General features: G+C 40.1%; 1 protein-coding gene across 5 annotated transcripts in view; it reads left to right on the top strand.

Moving 5' to 3' along the window:
• LOC105490228 (ATPase phospholipid transporting 8A2) overlaps positions 1 to 14,692 on the top strand; it is a 654,028-nt gene that overhangs the window by 220,250 nt on the left and 419,086 nt on the right. For all 5 annotated transcript variants that reach the window (XM_011755645.2, XM_071081519.1, XM_011755646.3 and 2 more), the window contains one exon: positions 7,603 to 7,667. In XM_011755645.2, coding sequence (XP_011753947.2) covers positions 7,603 to 7,667 — 65 coding nt within the window. The remainder of the gene's footprint in view (positions 1 to 7,602; positions 7,668 to 14,692) is intronic.

The raw sequence follows: 14,692 nt of genomic DNA, 5'->3' as shown, positions 1-14,692 counted from the left end.
TCTCCTGACCTCGTGATCCACCCTCCTCAGCCTCCCAAAGTGCTGGGATTACAGGCGTGAGCCACCGCGCCCGGCCAAGGTAGACTCTGTTTCTGTGTCTGTTTCTATGTCTGTGCTCTGTGTGTTAGGAAGAAACCTACTAGAGCCTCTGTATTCAAGTGACTGTAGTGCTCTTCAGAGGAGTCGTCTTGGAATATTCTCGACATAATCCAATGGTGTCCCTTTCCTGAAAACCTTATCTTTGAATCATCTTTGTCTCTTATAACCTCGGTTGTAAATAATACCTGCCGTCTTGGGTAAATTGGATTTTTTAAAAGACAAAAGCCGTGTAATCGTTTCTGGTCAGGGATATAGCTAATTAAATGGAAGGTGGGCTCCCAAACAACTGAAGTGAAGCTCACAAGAGAGTGACATAGGATTCATAAGCAGTCCCTGAAAAACCAGCTGTAGATTTTGTCCCTGGATTTGTGCTGGTTGTCACTCAGATGCATGGTGTTGGAGAAGAGTATGATGGTATTTTAGTGCAGAATCATCACTGCTACTAGAAAATACAAACCCAAGCTTACAGCCCTTTGATGATGTGTCGGCCAGCATTTTTACAAATGAAGAACACGTTTGCTTTTTGTATACTATGTTTCTGTGTAAGTATATAGATTGGCCCTTTACGTGTTATGTTTCCTATAACTTTGGCCTAAAACACCTGCTGTGGATCTGTGGCCCCTGTTCATCACAGATGGCATGCTAAGTTGACTGCCACCCTGAAATACTTACCTAAAATGTAGGTGGCATGCCTTCCACCCTCTTAGAGCAATATGAAAAAAGAGTGGGTAACTCCTCAAGTTAAAATTGAGCTGTATGATAACTTTAACCTGCAAACAATACCTCAGATTTGCCCTACTATCACAATATAGCCTAGATAGAGTTTTTTGATGATGGGCCGTAAAATATAGTATCTTGGGTTAATAAAATGATGACTTTCTCAAAAAAAAAAAATTGAGCTGTAAAGTGGTAACCTTTCTTAGTTTTCCAGATCTTGAGTGTTCCTGCTGGCCTAATAACCTATGCATGTCGCTGGCCCTAGACTAAACTACCCTCAGTGTGTTGTTGGATGTGCCCTGGCTGGAAAAGGGCCATGGCTCCCTCTCACTGCCTCTCATCCACACTACACTGCCCAGCCCCTGGGAGCACATGCAGCCTTTTTTTTTTTTTTTTTTTTTCATGTTCATTTTGTTATACCTGAGTCTATCTAGCTAAATTTGGGATAAACACTGAAAGGCGCTGAAAATCAACCCAGAAAACACAAATGGATTATTAATTGAAAAGGCAAGTTTTGCTTGTATGTGATGAGGCTGCTCTGAGCCTTATGAGATAATTGATACCATTCCAAACAATTTTTAAAAAATAACGATTGTTATTATTTTTTACTTTTTTCTAAGAGGGTGTAGTCATATGTAGTGCTGGTGCCAGAACCACTCACATCATTTGCTATCTCTTAACTGATCTTTCTTAGCGAGTACTCTCCAAGACAACTAGAAGATGATGCTTTATAACCTGATGACTTTTTGTCAGTCTTACGTTTATCATGGAGGCTTTCTCTATTCACATTTTATCTAGTGTATCAGTCAGATTCAAACACACCTTGGGTGTTACCAAGTAAGCTTCTAACAGCTGGAGAATTGATTTCTTTGAGAGAGCTGTGTCTGAATTGTTTCTTCACTTAGCCTTTGGAACTCAAGCTTGTAGCCCTGGGTGATGTTGAGAATTTAAATGTCGTTTTATGATTTAAGGTATCTGTTGAGCCTACAAATGATGCAGAAGGCTCAGGAAAGCATATACGTCTAGACATTTTATTAGATTTATCAGTGTCAGACCACAGGTGGCAGCTGTCAGCAGCGTGAGGTCATGCTCTAGATACATGGGTTTCTAAGCCTTTTCTCGTCACATAGCCCTCATACCCCTATAATGGTATTGGTATGAACCAATAATGGTAGTATGAACCATTATTGACTTGTCTCCCGTAATACTTTACATTTTCATGCGTCCTGTGTGGGTTTTAAGGTATCCAGAAGATATTTGGGAAGATCAAGTATCTAGCAGTTCTCCTTCTAGATGAAAAAAGGGAAACAGAGCAAATTAATGGAGTGTCTGGCAAGTGCCAGGCACTTGCTTCAAGATCACCTTCAAGCACGAGTTGTGAAAACTCTTTTTTAAATCTTTACATATGAACAGTCTATAGCTAGGGGAGGAAATTCTGCGTTTCCCAGGGCTATACCCTACTTAATGACCACACTGTTACTAGGTGTCAGGGCTCTTGACTTCTGGTGTGGGGCTTATTTAGAGGGATTCACATAGCTTTTGCAAAAAATGTTTTCTGAAGTTTGATTTAAAAGACCATGGAGAATGGTAGTATATTTAATCTATTCCAAGGCGCACATTGTTGTTACATGTTAATGTCCCTAAAATGGGGATGCCTTATGGTTGTTGACTCTTACTCTTTTAATTGACAGCATTATCTTAGTGGTATGTACCGTAAGAGTTCATCTGTAGATTTGGCGACATTAATTATCTTTGGTGTTTGGGGGTGTTGGCTCTTTTTAGTGTTTTTTTTTTTTTTTTAAGTATATCTATCTCATAGTTTGAGAATTTATTTTTAAAGCTTAACATTTTGTTCATACCTTGGAAAAAAAATACACTTGGTCAAATCAAGTACCAGGACATATGTGTCTCCTATGAGCCAGTGAATTTTATGTAGATAGACAATCATCTTGTGCATAGGTTTTAGTTGTTTGAAATGGTCTTGTTGCCAGAATCCTGCAGCACTGTGCTTGAATTTATGCTAACTAGGTGTGTTTTGAGGAGCTGGCGATTTTCTCTTCTAGCTTAAAAGTTTGGCATCAGCTGGTCTAAAGTGAAATTTCAGATGTAGCCCTGGTAAATCTCACAGTGGTCATTTCCTTCTTACCACTGGATAAAACATCTATTAAATAGTTATGCAGTAGATGTGGAGTTTTCAGAGTCTGTAATTTTTTTTTTTTAATGGATGTAGGATGAGTGAGAACAAAATCCTAGTGTGTATTCCATTTTAAAGTAGTTAAGTTGGCATTAGCTTTCCTCTTAAAACATTTCTGAATTGAAATTTCAAGTCTTTTCCCCACCCTCCCTGTATTTTGCTACCCATCATTTGATACTTTTAAACCATTTCTTACGGTCTTAGAGGTTTATTTTTAAAACGTTAATAAATTCTATTGTGTATATTTAAGGTAAACAATAGGATGATGTGAGATACATGTAGATTATTTTTGAAGTTTAATTTTAGGAAGTGACTCAATATGTCACTTGCCCTCCTGTAATTGCCCGTACATTTTCTTGTTCGTTTAAAGGAAGGTGAGTTGCCATTCTCAGGTGAAGCTGGACTGTGAGGGTGGCAACACTGGTACTGCCCTCAATCTTACTGCTGGTTTTCACGGAAGATTCAGTCCTGTATTTCTTGATGACCTACAGCTGACGTTGCCAGGTGCTCCACGATAAGCTTGGGGAACTTCCATTCCACACTTGGGGCACGAGTTAATTATGAGACAAGTCAGAGAATGCGATAGATGTGGAAGCACCAATTGTGCAGTGTAGATGTTAATCATGACTGGCTTTTGTAATAGTTACTAGCAAATATTATCTATTGTGTGCCAGATACTCCGCTAAGTCCTTTACGTATGTTTTATATTTAATTCCCTTGGAGAATTTAAAAGGCATTATCCCCCTTTAAAGATAAAACCGAGGCACAGAGAGATGAAGTAACTTAGCCTAGGTCACACAGATATGAGAAAGCTGAAAATCTTGAGCGTTTAACCACAGCACACAATGTTCATTTCTCAGAAGGAACAATACGGGTTGTAAAGGACCAGAGGAGTCTTCCTGGATGAGACACGTTTAAAACTTGAGCCTTCAGAATTTGTTTAAAACAAAAATGACAGAGAATAGAATGGGCCAGGATGTCCCATCTTGGGGAGGAGCCGTGAGGTGAGGCTGAGGCAGCGCGTTCTTCTGTGTGGCGAGGGTTCCTGAGAAGGGCCTGAAGGGGCTCGAGGGAGAGGTGCCCAGGCGTGTGCTCCATGGCCAAGGCCTCAGCTCCCTGGTTCTCTGGATGATAAGGGGCTCTGGACGGGCTCCTTTGATCCTACCTGGAATAGCCTAAAAGACCATCTTTTAGGCCGGGCGCAGTGGGTCACGCCTGTAATCCCAGCACTTTGGGAGGCAGAGGCAGGCGGATCACAAGGTCAGGAGATCGAGACCATCCTGGATAACACGGTGAAACCCCGTCTCTACTAAAAGAAAAAAGTATAAAAAATTAGCCGGGCGTGGTGGTTGGCACCTGTAATCCCAGCTACTCGGGAGGCTGAGGCAGGAGAATAGCCTGAGCCCAGGAGGCGGAGCTTGCAGTGAGCCGAGATGGTGCAGCTGCATTCCAACCTGGGCAACAGAGCGAGACTCTATCTCAAAAAAAAAAAAAAAAAGACCATCTTTCATCATGCGTTCTTGTTGTCTGCCAGTGGTTTTCATACGTGCAGACACTGACTGACTGGATTATCTGTAAAGCTGTTGAGAACCAGTCACATGTTCACTGCGGATTGGTACCATGTTGAATCCTGTGATGGGTAGCTTGGTGGATTCGTGATCTCAGGATACATGGTTTGTAAGGATACATTGTTCTGACTTGTTCAAAAATGTCTCCAGAGAAATCTGGATTTGATATCAAAACCAGTGTTCTCCGTTTTCAAGGAGGAAACTGGTTGAGAGAGCTGAGAGATTTGGTTTGGTAGTATTTTCTAGTGTGAAGCATTATCTTATTGTATTAGAATCAAGTCCTGCTGTAAGTACCATAGACTCTGTAATATTTTGGTTTCTTTGAATGTTGATTATACTCAGGTAGTAGAAAGACTAAACCGTTTTGTAGTATACTGTTAATTTCAACTACAGTAAAAAATGAAATCCCAGAGGTTCTCCTCTCAGTCATTTTATGGCCGTCTTGTTAGATTGCGAGATTAAAGAAGTAGACCTCAATTTACAAGTGTGGACTGACATTCTATACCTGGCTCTTCTCCAAGAGTTGATCTCATTTTATCCAAAAACATTAGAAATCAAGCACACCAAATGTGGATTGACACAATTTAATTTGCTACATTAGTTAAGCCACAATTAACTGGGTTAAACTTCCCTGGTCTGTCTAGTGCGAGTGCTCCGACTGATAATTCTCTAAGCAAAATCTCACTTCCGGATCCAAACTAAAAACAACAGCAGCAAAACCCTTACCCTGTTTCTTCTCAGAAGTCTTCAGTTTCGTACATTTAAATTCATGGAAGTGTCTGTAGTTTTTTTTTTTCTCTTCCCCCAGCCATGGCTAGAAAAAAAAGACTTAAGAGTTTTTCCATAATATCTTTGTGTAGCTTCAGTTGTCAAATGGCATTTTGCTTAAATTGAAAAATATAAAATAAAGCAGCAAGTGAGGGCTTAAAAATTACAGCCAGCTTCTGCAGCTGTTGTTCAAATGAAAAACTCCCAGTAAATCTTTTTGCATTAGTTACACTAAATTTGTAACAGTCTACATTGCATGAAGTTGCTGGAAGTCTCTGGGGATGAAGAAAGAGTAAATCTAACATAGAGGGAAATGATTAAAGTTGCAATATCGCTCTTTGCAAGTGAAAAGAAAATGTAGACCTCCCTTCTGGACCTAATCTAAGAACTTATAGGAAGGAAGAATGCATTTGTAAAATTTTAATGGGAAACAAAGAGTTCGATTATTCCAGTCCTACCAGGCAGAGCTTTTAATGGCATTTTGAGAGGGTCTCACTTTTATCCATCACTGTTGTTAAAATACAGACTTGAACTAGTTTGTAAATGTATAGAAAATTGCTCCTTGTTCCCCCCTCCTTTTTTTTTTTTTTTTTTCTGTTTTAGAGATTTAACAGGTATTTGCCCATGTGGTATTGTGATTTAAAATTATTCAGTTTGTTTTGGCTTTAAAAACAATAATGTGTTTGTTTTAACAAGAGAAATAATCTGATTCCCTTGAGATAACTTGTTGTTAACAACCTTGGCTATGTCTTTTTCATGTTGCCTTCAAAAATTCACATTTGGATGAAAAGCCGTAGTTTTGCCCTTTAAAATTTGATCTCGGAGGTGCTTTACAAAATGTTCTCCATGGTGGTCCTTAGGAAGGATGTGCTTTCTCAGATAAACAAACGAAATTTTTTTTACTGTTTCCTTCAATCCCTTCGTTCCCCCAAAAACCCACAACAGGGTTTTTTCTTGGTCTTAAGTTTTGTCTATCTTGAATTTCATTTTGTGCCTGTTGCGAGGATTTCTTGGGGATGAAAAGAGAACCTGCTAGTAGGTCTGAGCACGTAAATGCAGCCGTTCTGCTGCTTGTCCCTCAGGTAAATGCCGTCTTCTTTTCTAGCCATGTGAAGCGTCTGTGAGAAGGACGTCGTCTTCCCTGTCCTGTGAGGAGAGTCCTTGCTCCCCGTGGCCGTAGGAACAGGACTAGCCAAGCCGTTCCTTGAGACTGTCACCTGTTTGCTTGAAGGCTGATGATTGATTTCCCTTTTCTATAATCATTAATCCGTTACCTTAAGGTGCTGAGACAAAACTAGTTTTGAGGGCCGATTTTCTCTGGAGGAGGATTTTTTTCTTGCCTTTTCTCAATGAGAGATTGAGTTGGGGTTTGGTGGAAAGCACAAATGATCGCTAACCCCTCAAGGCACCGAGAGGATGGCAGGGTAATCTGAGAGACAGGCCAGTGCGCCGGTGGGCACCTCTGGTCTTGGAGTTGCTAGAGCCCTCTCCTCCCCACCAAGGGTGTGGATCGGAGGGGAGGCATCCCTAGAGGGGCTCGGCTTGGTCCGCCAGTGCTCACCCAGGGCGAAGTGTGGGTAGAAAACAACCCAAGGCTTCTTTGAAAATACGGTCTTCTGCTGGGAGAGAAAGCAGAAAATAGTATCTTGCTTAACCTGTAGAGATAACTTGACTGAAAAATGAGAAGGAAATTAAGAACTAGGACTACTTTTGTTCCAAATAAGCCTTTTTTTTTTAAAGCCTTTTTATAGTAACAACCAAAAAAAGACTTTTTTGAAATGTAGATTACTTTAAATTTTTCACAGGAAGAGTGACTCCCTCAGTGTATTCCTTTGAAACCTGTTGTGAGAACTGGCTGCTGTCTTAAAGGGAGGGAGCTGGCTATCCCAGTGGGCATGTGTGGGCTGATTGAGGGGCACCATTGGGGTCCACTGCCTTCCTAAAGTGTTCACTGTCACTTTAGACAACCCGAGGCTTATCTTAATGATATACAAGGATAACAGAGAGAAAGAAAAATCCACTGAAAATTCGAAAGTATTTATTTTAGCCTTTAGTTATAAAGACATTCCCAACTGGTTCTATTCAATCTGTCTACAAGAGTCAAAATCAATGTACTTGTCCTACTCCTCACTGTTACCCTGTTCCTCTGTGTGAGCCAGTAGGCTTAAAGTGGCAGAGAGAATCAAGGAGGTTGAATTTAAGGAGCTCACAGAAGGAAAGAAAAATTCACACATGTTGTCTCTTCCCGCACTTCAGGGTATTCCTGCCGATTGGTATCGCAGAATATGGCCCTCATCCTATTGAAGGAGGACTCTTTGGATGTAAGTAGTTTTTCAAAGTTGTATTCGCTTTGCTCTAACAGTATTAAACTCTGTTTCTGCTACCATTGATAATCAGGCATCATGTTTTGCTAAAAAACAATTATGAAAAACTGTTTATTTTCTGTTTATATTAATATTTATGAATGGATGTCAGAAAGCCTTATCTTTAAACATCAAAACAGCAAGCTTAGACTATTGCCTCGTGATAATACTTCTATTCATCTAGAATTGTGCATTTAAAATGGGATGGTTTTGATCTGATTTAGCTTTAATCATTAAATATGAAATATTAATGGAACCTATTATGACCTACATTAAATGATGATGGTTAACTTCACTATGAGTTACTAAGGAGACATGTATGATTTTCTTTCTAGCACCGACCTTAGAATAAAGCTAATATTCAAGTGTTAAGCATTGTTTAAATTTATATAGTAAGGCCAGATTCAGGGGCTCATGTCTATAATCCCAGCATTTTCGGAGGTGGAGGCAGAAGGATCGCTTGAGCCCAGGAGTTCCAGACCAGCCTCAGCAACACAGCAAGACCCCATCTCTACAAAAAATGGAAAAGTGGGCCAGGCATGGTGGCATATGACTGTAGTCCCAGCTACTTGGGAGGCTGAGGCTGGAGAATTGATTGAGCCTGGGATGTGGATGCTGGGATGTGGATGCTGCAGTGAGCTGCGATCACACCAGCTTGCTTTCCAACCTGGGTGACAGAGTGAGACTCTGTCTCGAAATAATAATAATACATTTATATAGTAATAGGATACATGTACTCTTAATTCTCTGATGTCCCAATGCCGCCACGTGAACCCACCCCATCACGGCATAAAGCCACTGAAGAGACAAGCAGTGGGAGCTGATGTGAGGGTCACCAGCAACCTGTGAAGTGGTATGATATGAAAATACGAGTTGAACAATGAGATTCCATTTGTCAGAACTTTTAACAAGGGCTTTGTTACTGGCAGGCACCCATAGCACCCTTCGAGGCAGTATATTTAATACTTATATTTAGCCAATGCCAGGGGCAGGTGGCACGGCTAATTACACTTTTAAAGGGAGGCAATAAAGTACAGAGGTTTCTATACTTGCAAATTGAGAAGGCCATAATTCCTACCATGAACACCAGGATACTCTCTACCCCTTCATGAGACCAAGGGCAGGAGGCAGGAGAGAGTCCATAGTTCTGTGTGTTTCCAAGGCACCATTGGCGAGGAGGCCACCCTCTGGCGTGGGTGCTTCAGAATTCATCTTGGTACACCTCCTATCCTTGTTCATGTTGCTGCCTGCAGCAAGCCCAGAGTCCCAGCTCATACCTCATCTCCTGGAGTCTAATTCTCACATGCTCTGAGGAAACCTGTCCTCTACCCAAGTGTTTCAGTCTTCCCAGCACTCCCTCTCACACATGTCTTTGTTTTTCTCCATGGAACGTCTCATCATTGGAAATGCTACTTGTGTGTGTGTGTGTGTTAATTATTGTGAAATACATCATTTAATTGTACAGTTCAGTGGCATTAAGTATATTCATATTGTTGTGTAACCATCACCACCATCCATCCACAGAACGCTTTTCATCTTCTCAAACTAAAATTCTGTGCCCCTTTAAACAACTACTCCCCATTCCCACACCTATCTCCTCCTCTCGCAGACATTCTACTTTGTGTCTCTGTGAATTTCACAAGTCTAAGTACCTCGTATAAGTTCAATCATATAGTATTTGTGATTTTTATGACTAACTCATTTCATGTAGCATAATGTCTTCAAGGTTCATGCATGTTGTACCATGGGTCAGAATTTCCCTCCTTTTAAGGCTGAATAATATTGCATGCCTATACCACATTTTGTTGATCCATTAATCCATCAGTGGACAGTTGAGGAGCTTTCAACATTTTTTTTTTGAGACGAAGTCTCGCTCTGTTGCCAGGCTGGAGTGCTGTGGTGCCATCTCAGTTCACTTGTAACCTCCGACTCCCTGGTTCAGGCAATTCTCCTGCCTCAGCCTCCTGAGTAGCTGGGATTACAGGCACGCACCATCATGCCCGGCTAATTTTTGTACTTTTAGTAGAGATGGAGTTTCACCATGTTGGCCAGGATGGTCTCAATCCAACTTTTGACTATTGTGAATAGTGCTGCTATAAATGTGGATATACAAATGTCTTTTTGAGATCCTGCTTCTAATTTTGGGGGACATATACTCAGAAGTGGAATTGCTGGATCATATGGGAATTTTACATTTCACTTTTTGAGGAACTGCCATACTGTCTTTTTTACAGCAGCTGCATCATTTTATATGGTTTGTGATTTTTCCACATTCTTGCCAACACTTTGGGTTTTTAATAGTAGCCACCCTAATGGGTTTGAGAGTAGTATCTCATTGGAGTTTTGATTTGCATTTCCCTAATTAGTGACAATGGACATCTTTACCTGTGCCTTTTGGTCATTTGTATATCTTCTATGGTGAAATGTCTATTCAATCCTTTGCCCATTTTTTAATCAGGTTTTATTTTTGGTGTTATGAAATAACTTATATTTTTTTCTACCTCTCTTTAGTCCCTTAGACTGTAAGGTCATGGTTGAAAACCTGATTTAAAAAAAAAAAGCCAGGCATCTCCACCTTCAAGACCTTGCTTTGTAAATATTATGCACTCAGTAAATGTTGGAGTGAATGAACGAGCTTAAGATAATTTTCTAGTCATCCATAAGAACTTCTATTTAAAAGTCATGCTGATGAGATAGTGGCTACAGTAGCAATGAGGGGCTGAGCACACGTTGATGTGACTAAGAAATAGAAAATGAGTAAGCCAAGACAGCGCATCGGTGGACGGGAGAGTAGAGTGCTCCTGCAGGAAGACTCCCAGAACCCCTGGATGTGTGCACGTGCCTTATGAACACAGCCACGGTGTCTGTACTTGAGGCTTCCTTTTTTTCTGATGATTTTCTGGTTCAAAGGTATCTATAATCTCGAAAAAAGCTTCCTTTTTCTGGAGGTAACTCAGAAATGAGCCTCTGTTTTCCCCTTATAACAGACGTTCTCTGGACTCCAAGAGACGGACTCTCCATACACATTGAGACTTCTGGTTTACCTAGACCAAAGAGTGGTTTGTGATGCCAAACTAAGAAGGTTGTGTATGGGTGTGTAGCAGACTTGCCTTAGTTTAACCTCCTAAGAATGATTCTTCCTTAACCAATTTTGAACTTCATCTTTTAGTATAATGACTGTAATGTATTCAGTATCTACTGAGCAGAGGTGCACTTTCTATATACTGTTTTTGTTCATCATTCAAAAGGGCACTTCATATTTCTGACTAGCGTCTACTGAGGAAGATTTTCCTCCTTCCTTGCTTTCTCCTCCCTCTCATGCTTTAGTTGGGTTAAACCCATTCCTATTCTCATTAAAGTTGTATTTGGTGGTGGTGAGGGATGCAAGCAGGATTCTAGGGCAATAAATTATACAACAGAGCTTTGGAACTCCCAGGTTGAGTTTTTAAGTCTCAGGGCTCCAATGATGATGTAGACGAGACAGGGACACAGAAAAAGGCCCAACAGAAGCATTTGGCCTGGCTTCTCTTTATTTCATCTCTCATATAAGTGTGAGGGGAGAAGGGGCTAACCTCAAACCTCCAGACCTGGCCCCCATCACTTTCACCAGACCAGTAAGTTTGGCTGGGTTCGGACTCCAGATACTGTAAACAATTAGGATTTATCTCTGTTTTGAGCTTTTCATATGCTGCTAAAATAACATCTAAGCTCCATAATATAGATGAGATCAGTGGTCTTTGAACAAGGCAGAGTGATGGTGGTCACCCCAGGGGGACACTAGATGATATATTAAAATGCAGGAAAAAAGTTGTGATTTCCTATTTTTTCCGTTAAAAAGTATTGAGAGATTAGCTTTACTGATAATACATAAGGATTGCCACTGGCATCCCCAATTTTTTTTCCTGGCGCACTGATCAGAAATCAGTCTGAGAGGAATGGGTAGGAGGGGGGAGGCATGGCATTTTAAGTGAGAAAGGTTGCTACTGGAACTCCTACTCTTTTGTTTGCTTTTAGCCAATTGTGAAATATTGCCATTCATGTGTACTAGTTAAATGGACTTGTGGACTAGAGTTAGTTTTCATTAAAATGACTCTCACAGATGCTGACTTAATAGAATTCCTGTTTTTTTTAAAAAACAGTGAATTGAGGATAACAATATTGTAAGCAGAAGCTGCAATGATTTGGCTTTGCTCAATGTGTGTGCCAGTTCCAGCTTTTCTCAGCGACTTGATAGTTAAAACAGTGATCTGATCTGACAGATTAAGCAAATTTCAAAATTATTCACAAGATTATTATCATGAACCATGAACTTTTGTCCTAAGTGTACATGGTATCTTGAAATATTAGGTGTGGTAACATGAAATTGTAGGAATTAATGAGATTTTAAAAACTAAGAATCTTGAGTAAGAGAATAAAAATCTACAATTTTACCAGCAATTTATTTTTTGAAGAATGCAGTAATCTAATCATTTACTCTAAAATTTCACAAAATCTCCTGCAAATTAGTGAATGATAAATGTTTGATATTTGTTAGTAAAGGACAAAAAGTGCCGAGCCCCTTGGAGAGCATTTGGTTTTCCTGCTGCAATAATATAGAGAACACAGTGCAGCAATAATTAAATTGGATATAGGCGGAAGACCTATACAAAACCTTGCCAGAGTTTCTGTGTGTGTGTGTGTGTGTATTTTTTTAAATTTTTTATTTCTATAGGTTATTGGAGAACAGGTAGTATTTGGTTACATAAGTTCTTTAGTGGTGATTTGTGAGATTTTGGTGCACCCATCACCTGAGCAGTGTACACTGCACACAATTTGTTGTCTTTTATCCTTCACCCCCTTCCCACCCTTTCCCCCAAGTCCGCAAAGTCCATTGTGTCATTCTTATGCCTTTACATCCTCATAGCTTAGCTCCCACTTTTGAGTGAGCGCATACGATGTTTGGTTTTCTGTTCCTGAGTTACCTCTCTTGGAATAATAGTCTCCAATCTCATCCAGGTCACTGTGGGAATGTAAACTAGTAAACCACTATGGAAAACAGTGTGGAGGGTCCTTAAAGAACTAAAAGTAAAACTACCATTTGATCCAGGAATCCCAGTACTGGGTATCTACCCAGAGGAAAAGAAGTCGTTATACAAAAAATGCACACACCTGTTTATAGCAGCACAATTCACAGTTGCAAAACCATGGAACCAACACAAATGCCCATCAGATGAGTAAAGAAACTGTGATATATATATACACACACACATAGATACACACACACATATATACACAATATATACATATATATATATGTATATCTCAGCCATGAAAAGGAATGAATGAATGGCACTTGCCAGGGTTTCTAAGAAACAAGCAATTGAACAAATTGTGAAACATAAGAGATTTACTACATATTTGGATAAAAGTGTAGTCTCTAATGTGTTTCAGCTTATGGAATAAAACCAAAGGTTATTGTTGAGAAGCCATCAAATGAAAGATGTACTGGCAAAGATGTGTTTGCTCAGAGTAAGCATTCATTCTTTAACACAAAAGGATGTACAGTCACTGGTGGAATGGCTACTGAGCAATGAAAATGGAATCAGATAAAATTCATTAATGACGCCTGTGGCAGAGACTACATTTTCCGACATCCCTGTGGATGGGTGTGGCCATGAGATTAATTTATCACTGGTGGAATGTGAGCAGAAGTGAGGGTGCGACCCTTGTGCATTACCCATCGAGAAGGAAATCTCTTGCCCTGGTTCCTCAGCTCTTCCCATTCTGCTGGCTGAAAATGGTATAAGGCTGGAGCTACTTTGGGGGCTATTTATTGGCAAAATCAGAGTTGCTTCCCTAGATTGGGCCCCTGGATGACTTCGGGAAATAGAATCTGCAGATTCCCTCTGGAATATTTTTGAGAAAAGGTTATATAGTTTGAACTCTTGCGTGGGGTAGTCTCTTTGTTTATCCTCACCCTACTAATCGTACAGAACATAATATTAAAAGCAGGGTCAATACATGCTCCCCCAGCATGACACAGTGCAGGGCTGTCCTCAGAGAGAAAGGAGGAAGGTCTGATGCTGTTGGCGAAGGAGAGAGAATGGGATTTTGAAGGTCAAGGGATTTGGATTCATTCAAACCAATACGTATGTCCTCATTCAGATTCTTAAGGTCCCACTCTTTCCCATCACTGCCCTCACTTTCATGGAAGAAACCTGGTTAGTCTATGACTACAACATTCATTGAATTCTACAACCCACAGAATTAACTTTTTAGGCCGCGTATGTCGGGCTGCTACGAGAGAAGAGGTTCTCTTAGTCTGTCATAGGGACTGTCTTGTCTTCTGACTTTGTCTTGGCCTCTGATTTTGCAATTTTCATTCTTTAAGCTTCCCAGTGCAGTGAGAGATGACTGACCTATCCTTAATCTTGTATTCTTTCTGCCCTAATGGTATATTTCAATAGCTGCTTGATCTGCCACAGACTTGGCTTTAATAGGCAGTTGTTACAAATTGGTCACAGGTAGTGATTTTAAATCAGCTCTATTGAGATATAGTTTACATACACACAATTAAATGTACCCATTTTAAGTGTACATGGTGATATGTTTTGACAAATGTGTATATGCATGTAATCACCACTCCATTTAAAATATTGAACATTTACAGGATCTCAGAAAGTTCCAACCCTCCCTTTCCCCAGGCAACCATGGACCTTCTTTCTAACACAATGGATTAATTGTGCTGGCTTAGAATTTCATAGGAAGACTCTTTTTGTCTGGCTTCAACACAATTATTTTGATATTCATCCATGTTGCTGTGTGTATCATCCGTTCATTCCTTTGCTTGCTGGGTATTTCATTTTATGGATATTTCACAATTTGTTTATTCATTCACCTGTTACAGGACATTTTCATTATTTCCAGTTTGAGGTTATTATGAATAAAGCTGCTGTGAGGCGTTTTTTTCTGTATAAGTTTTAGTGAACATCTGTTTTTGTTTC

The sequence above is a fragment of the Macaca nemestrina genome, chromosome 16 (genome assembly GCF_043159975.1).
Source record: "Macaca nemestrina isolate mMacNem1 chromosome 16, mMacNem.hap1, whole genome shotgun sequence".
In the NCBI taxonomy this organism is placed as follows: Eukaryota; Metazoa; Chordata; class Mammalia; order Primates; family Cercopithecidae; genus Macaca; species Macaca nemestrina.
Note: the sequence above shows the minus strand (reverse complement) of the source record. Positions and strands in the feature narration are given on the sequence as shown.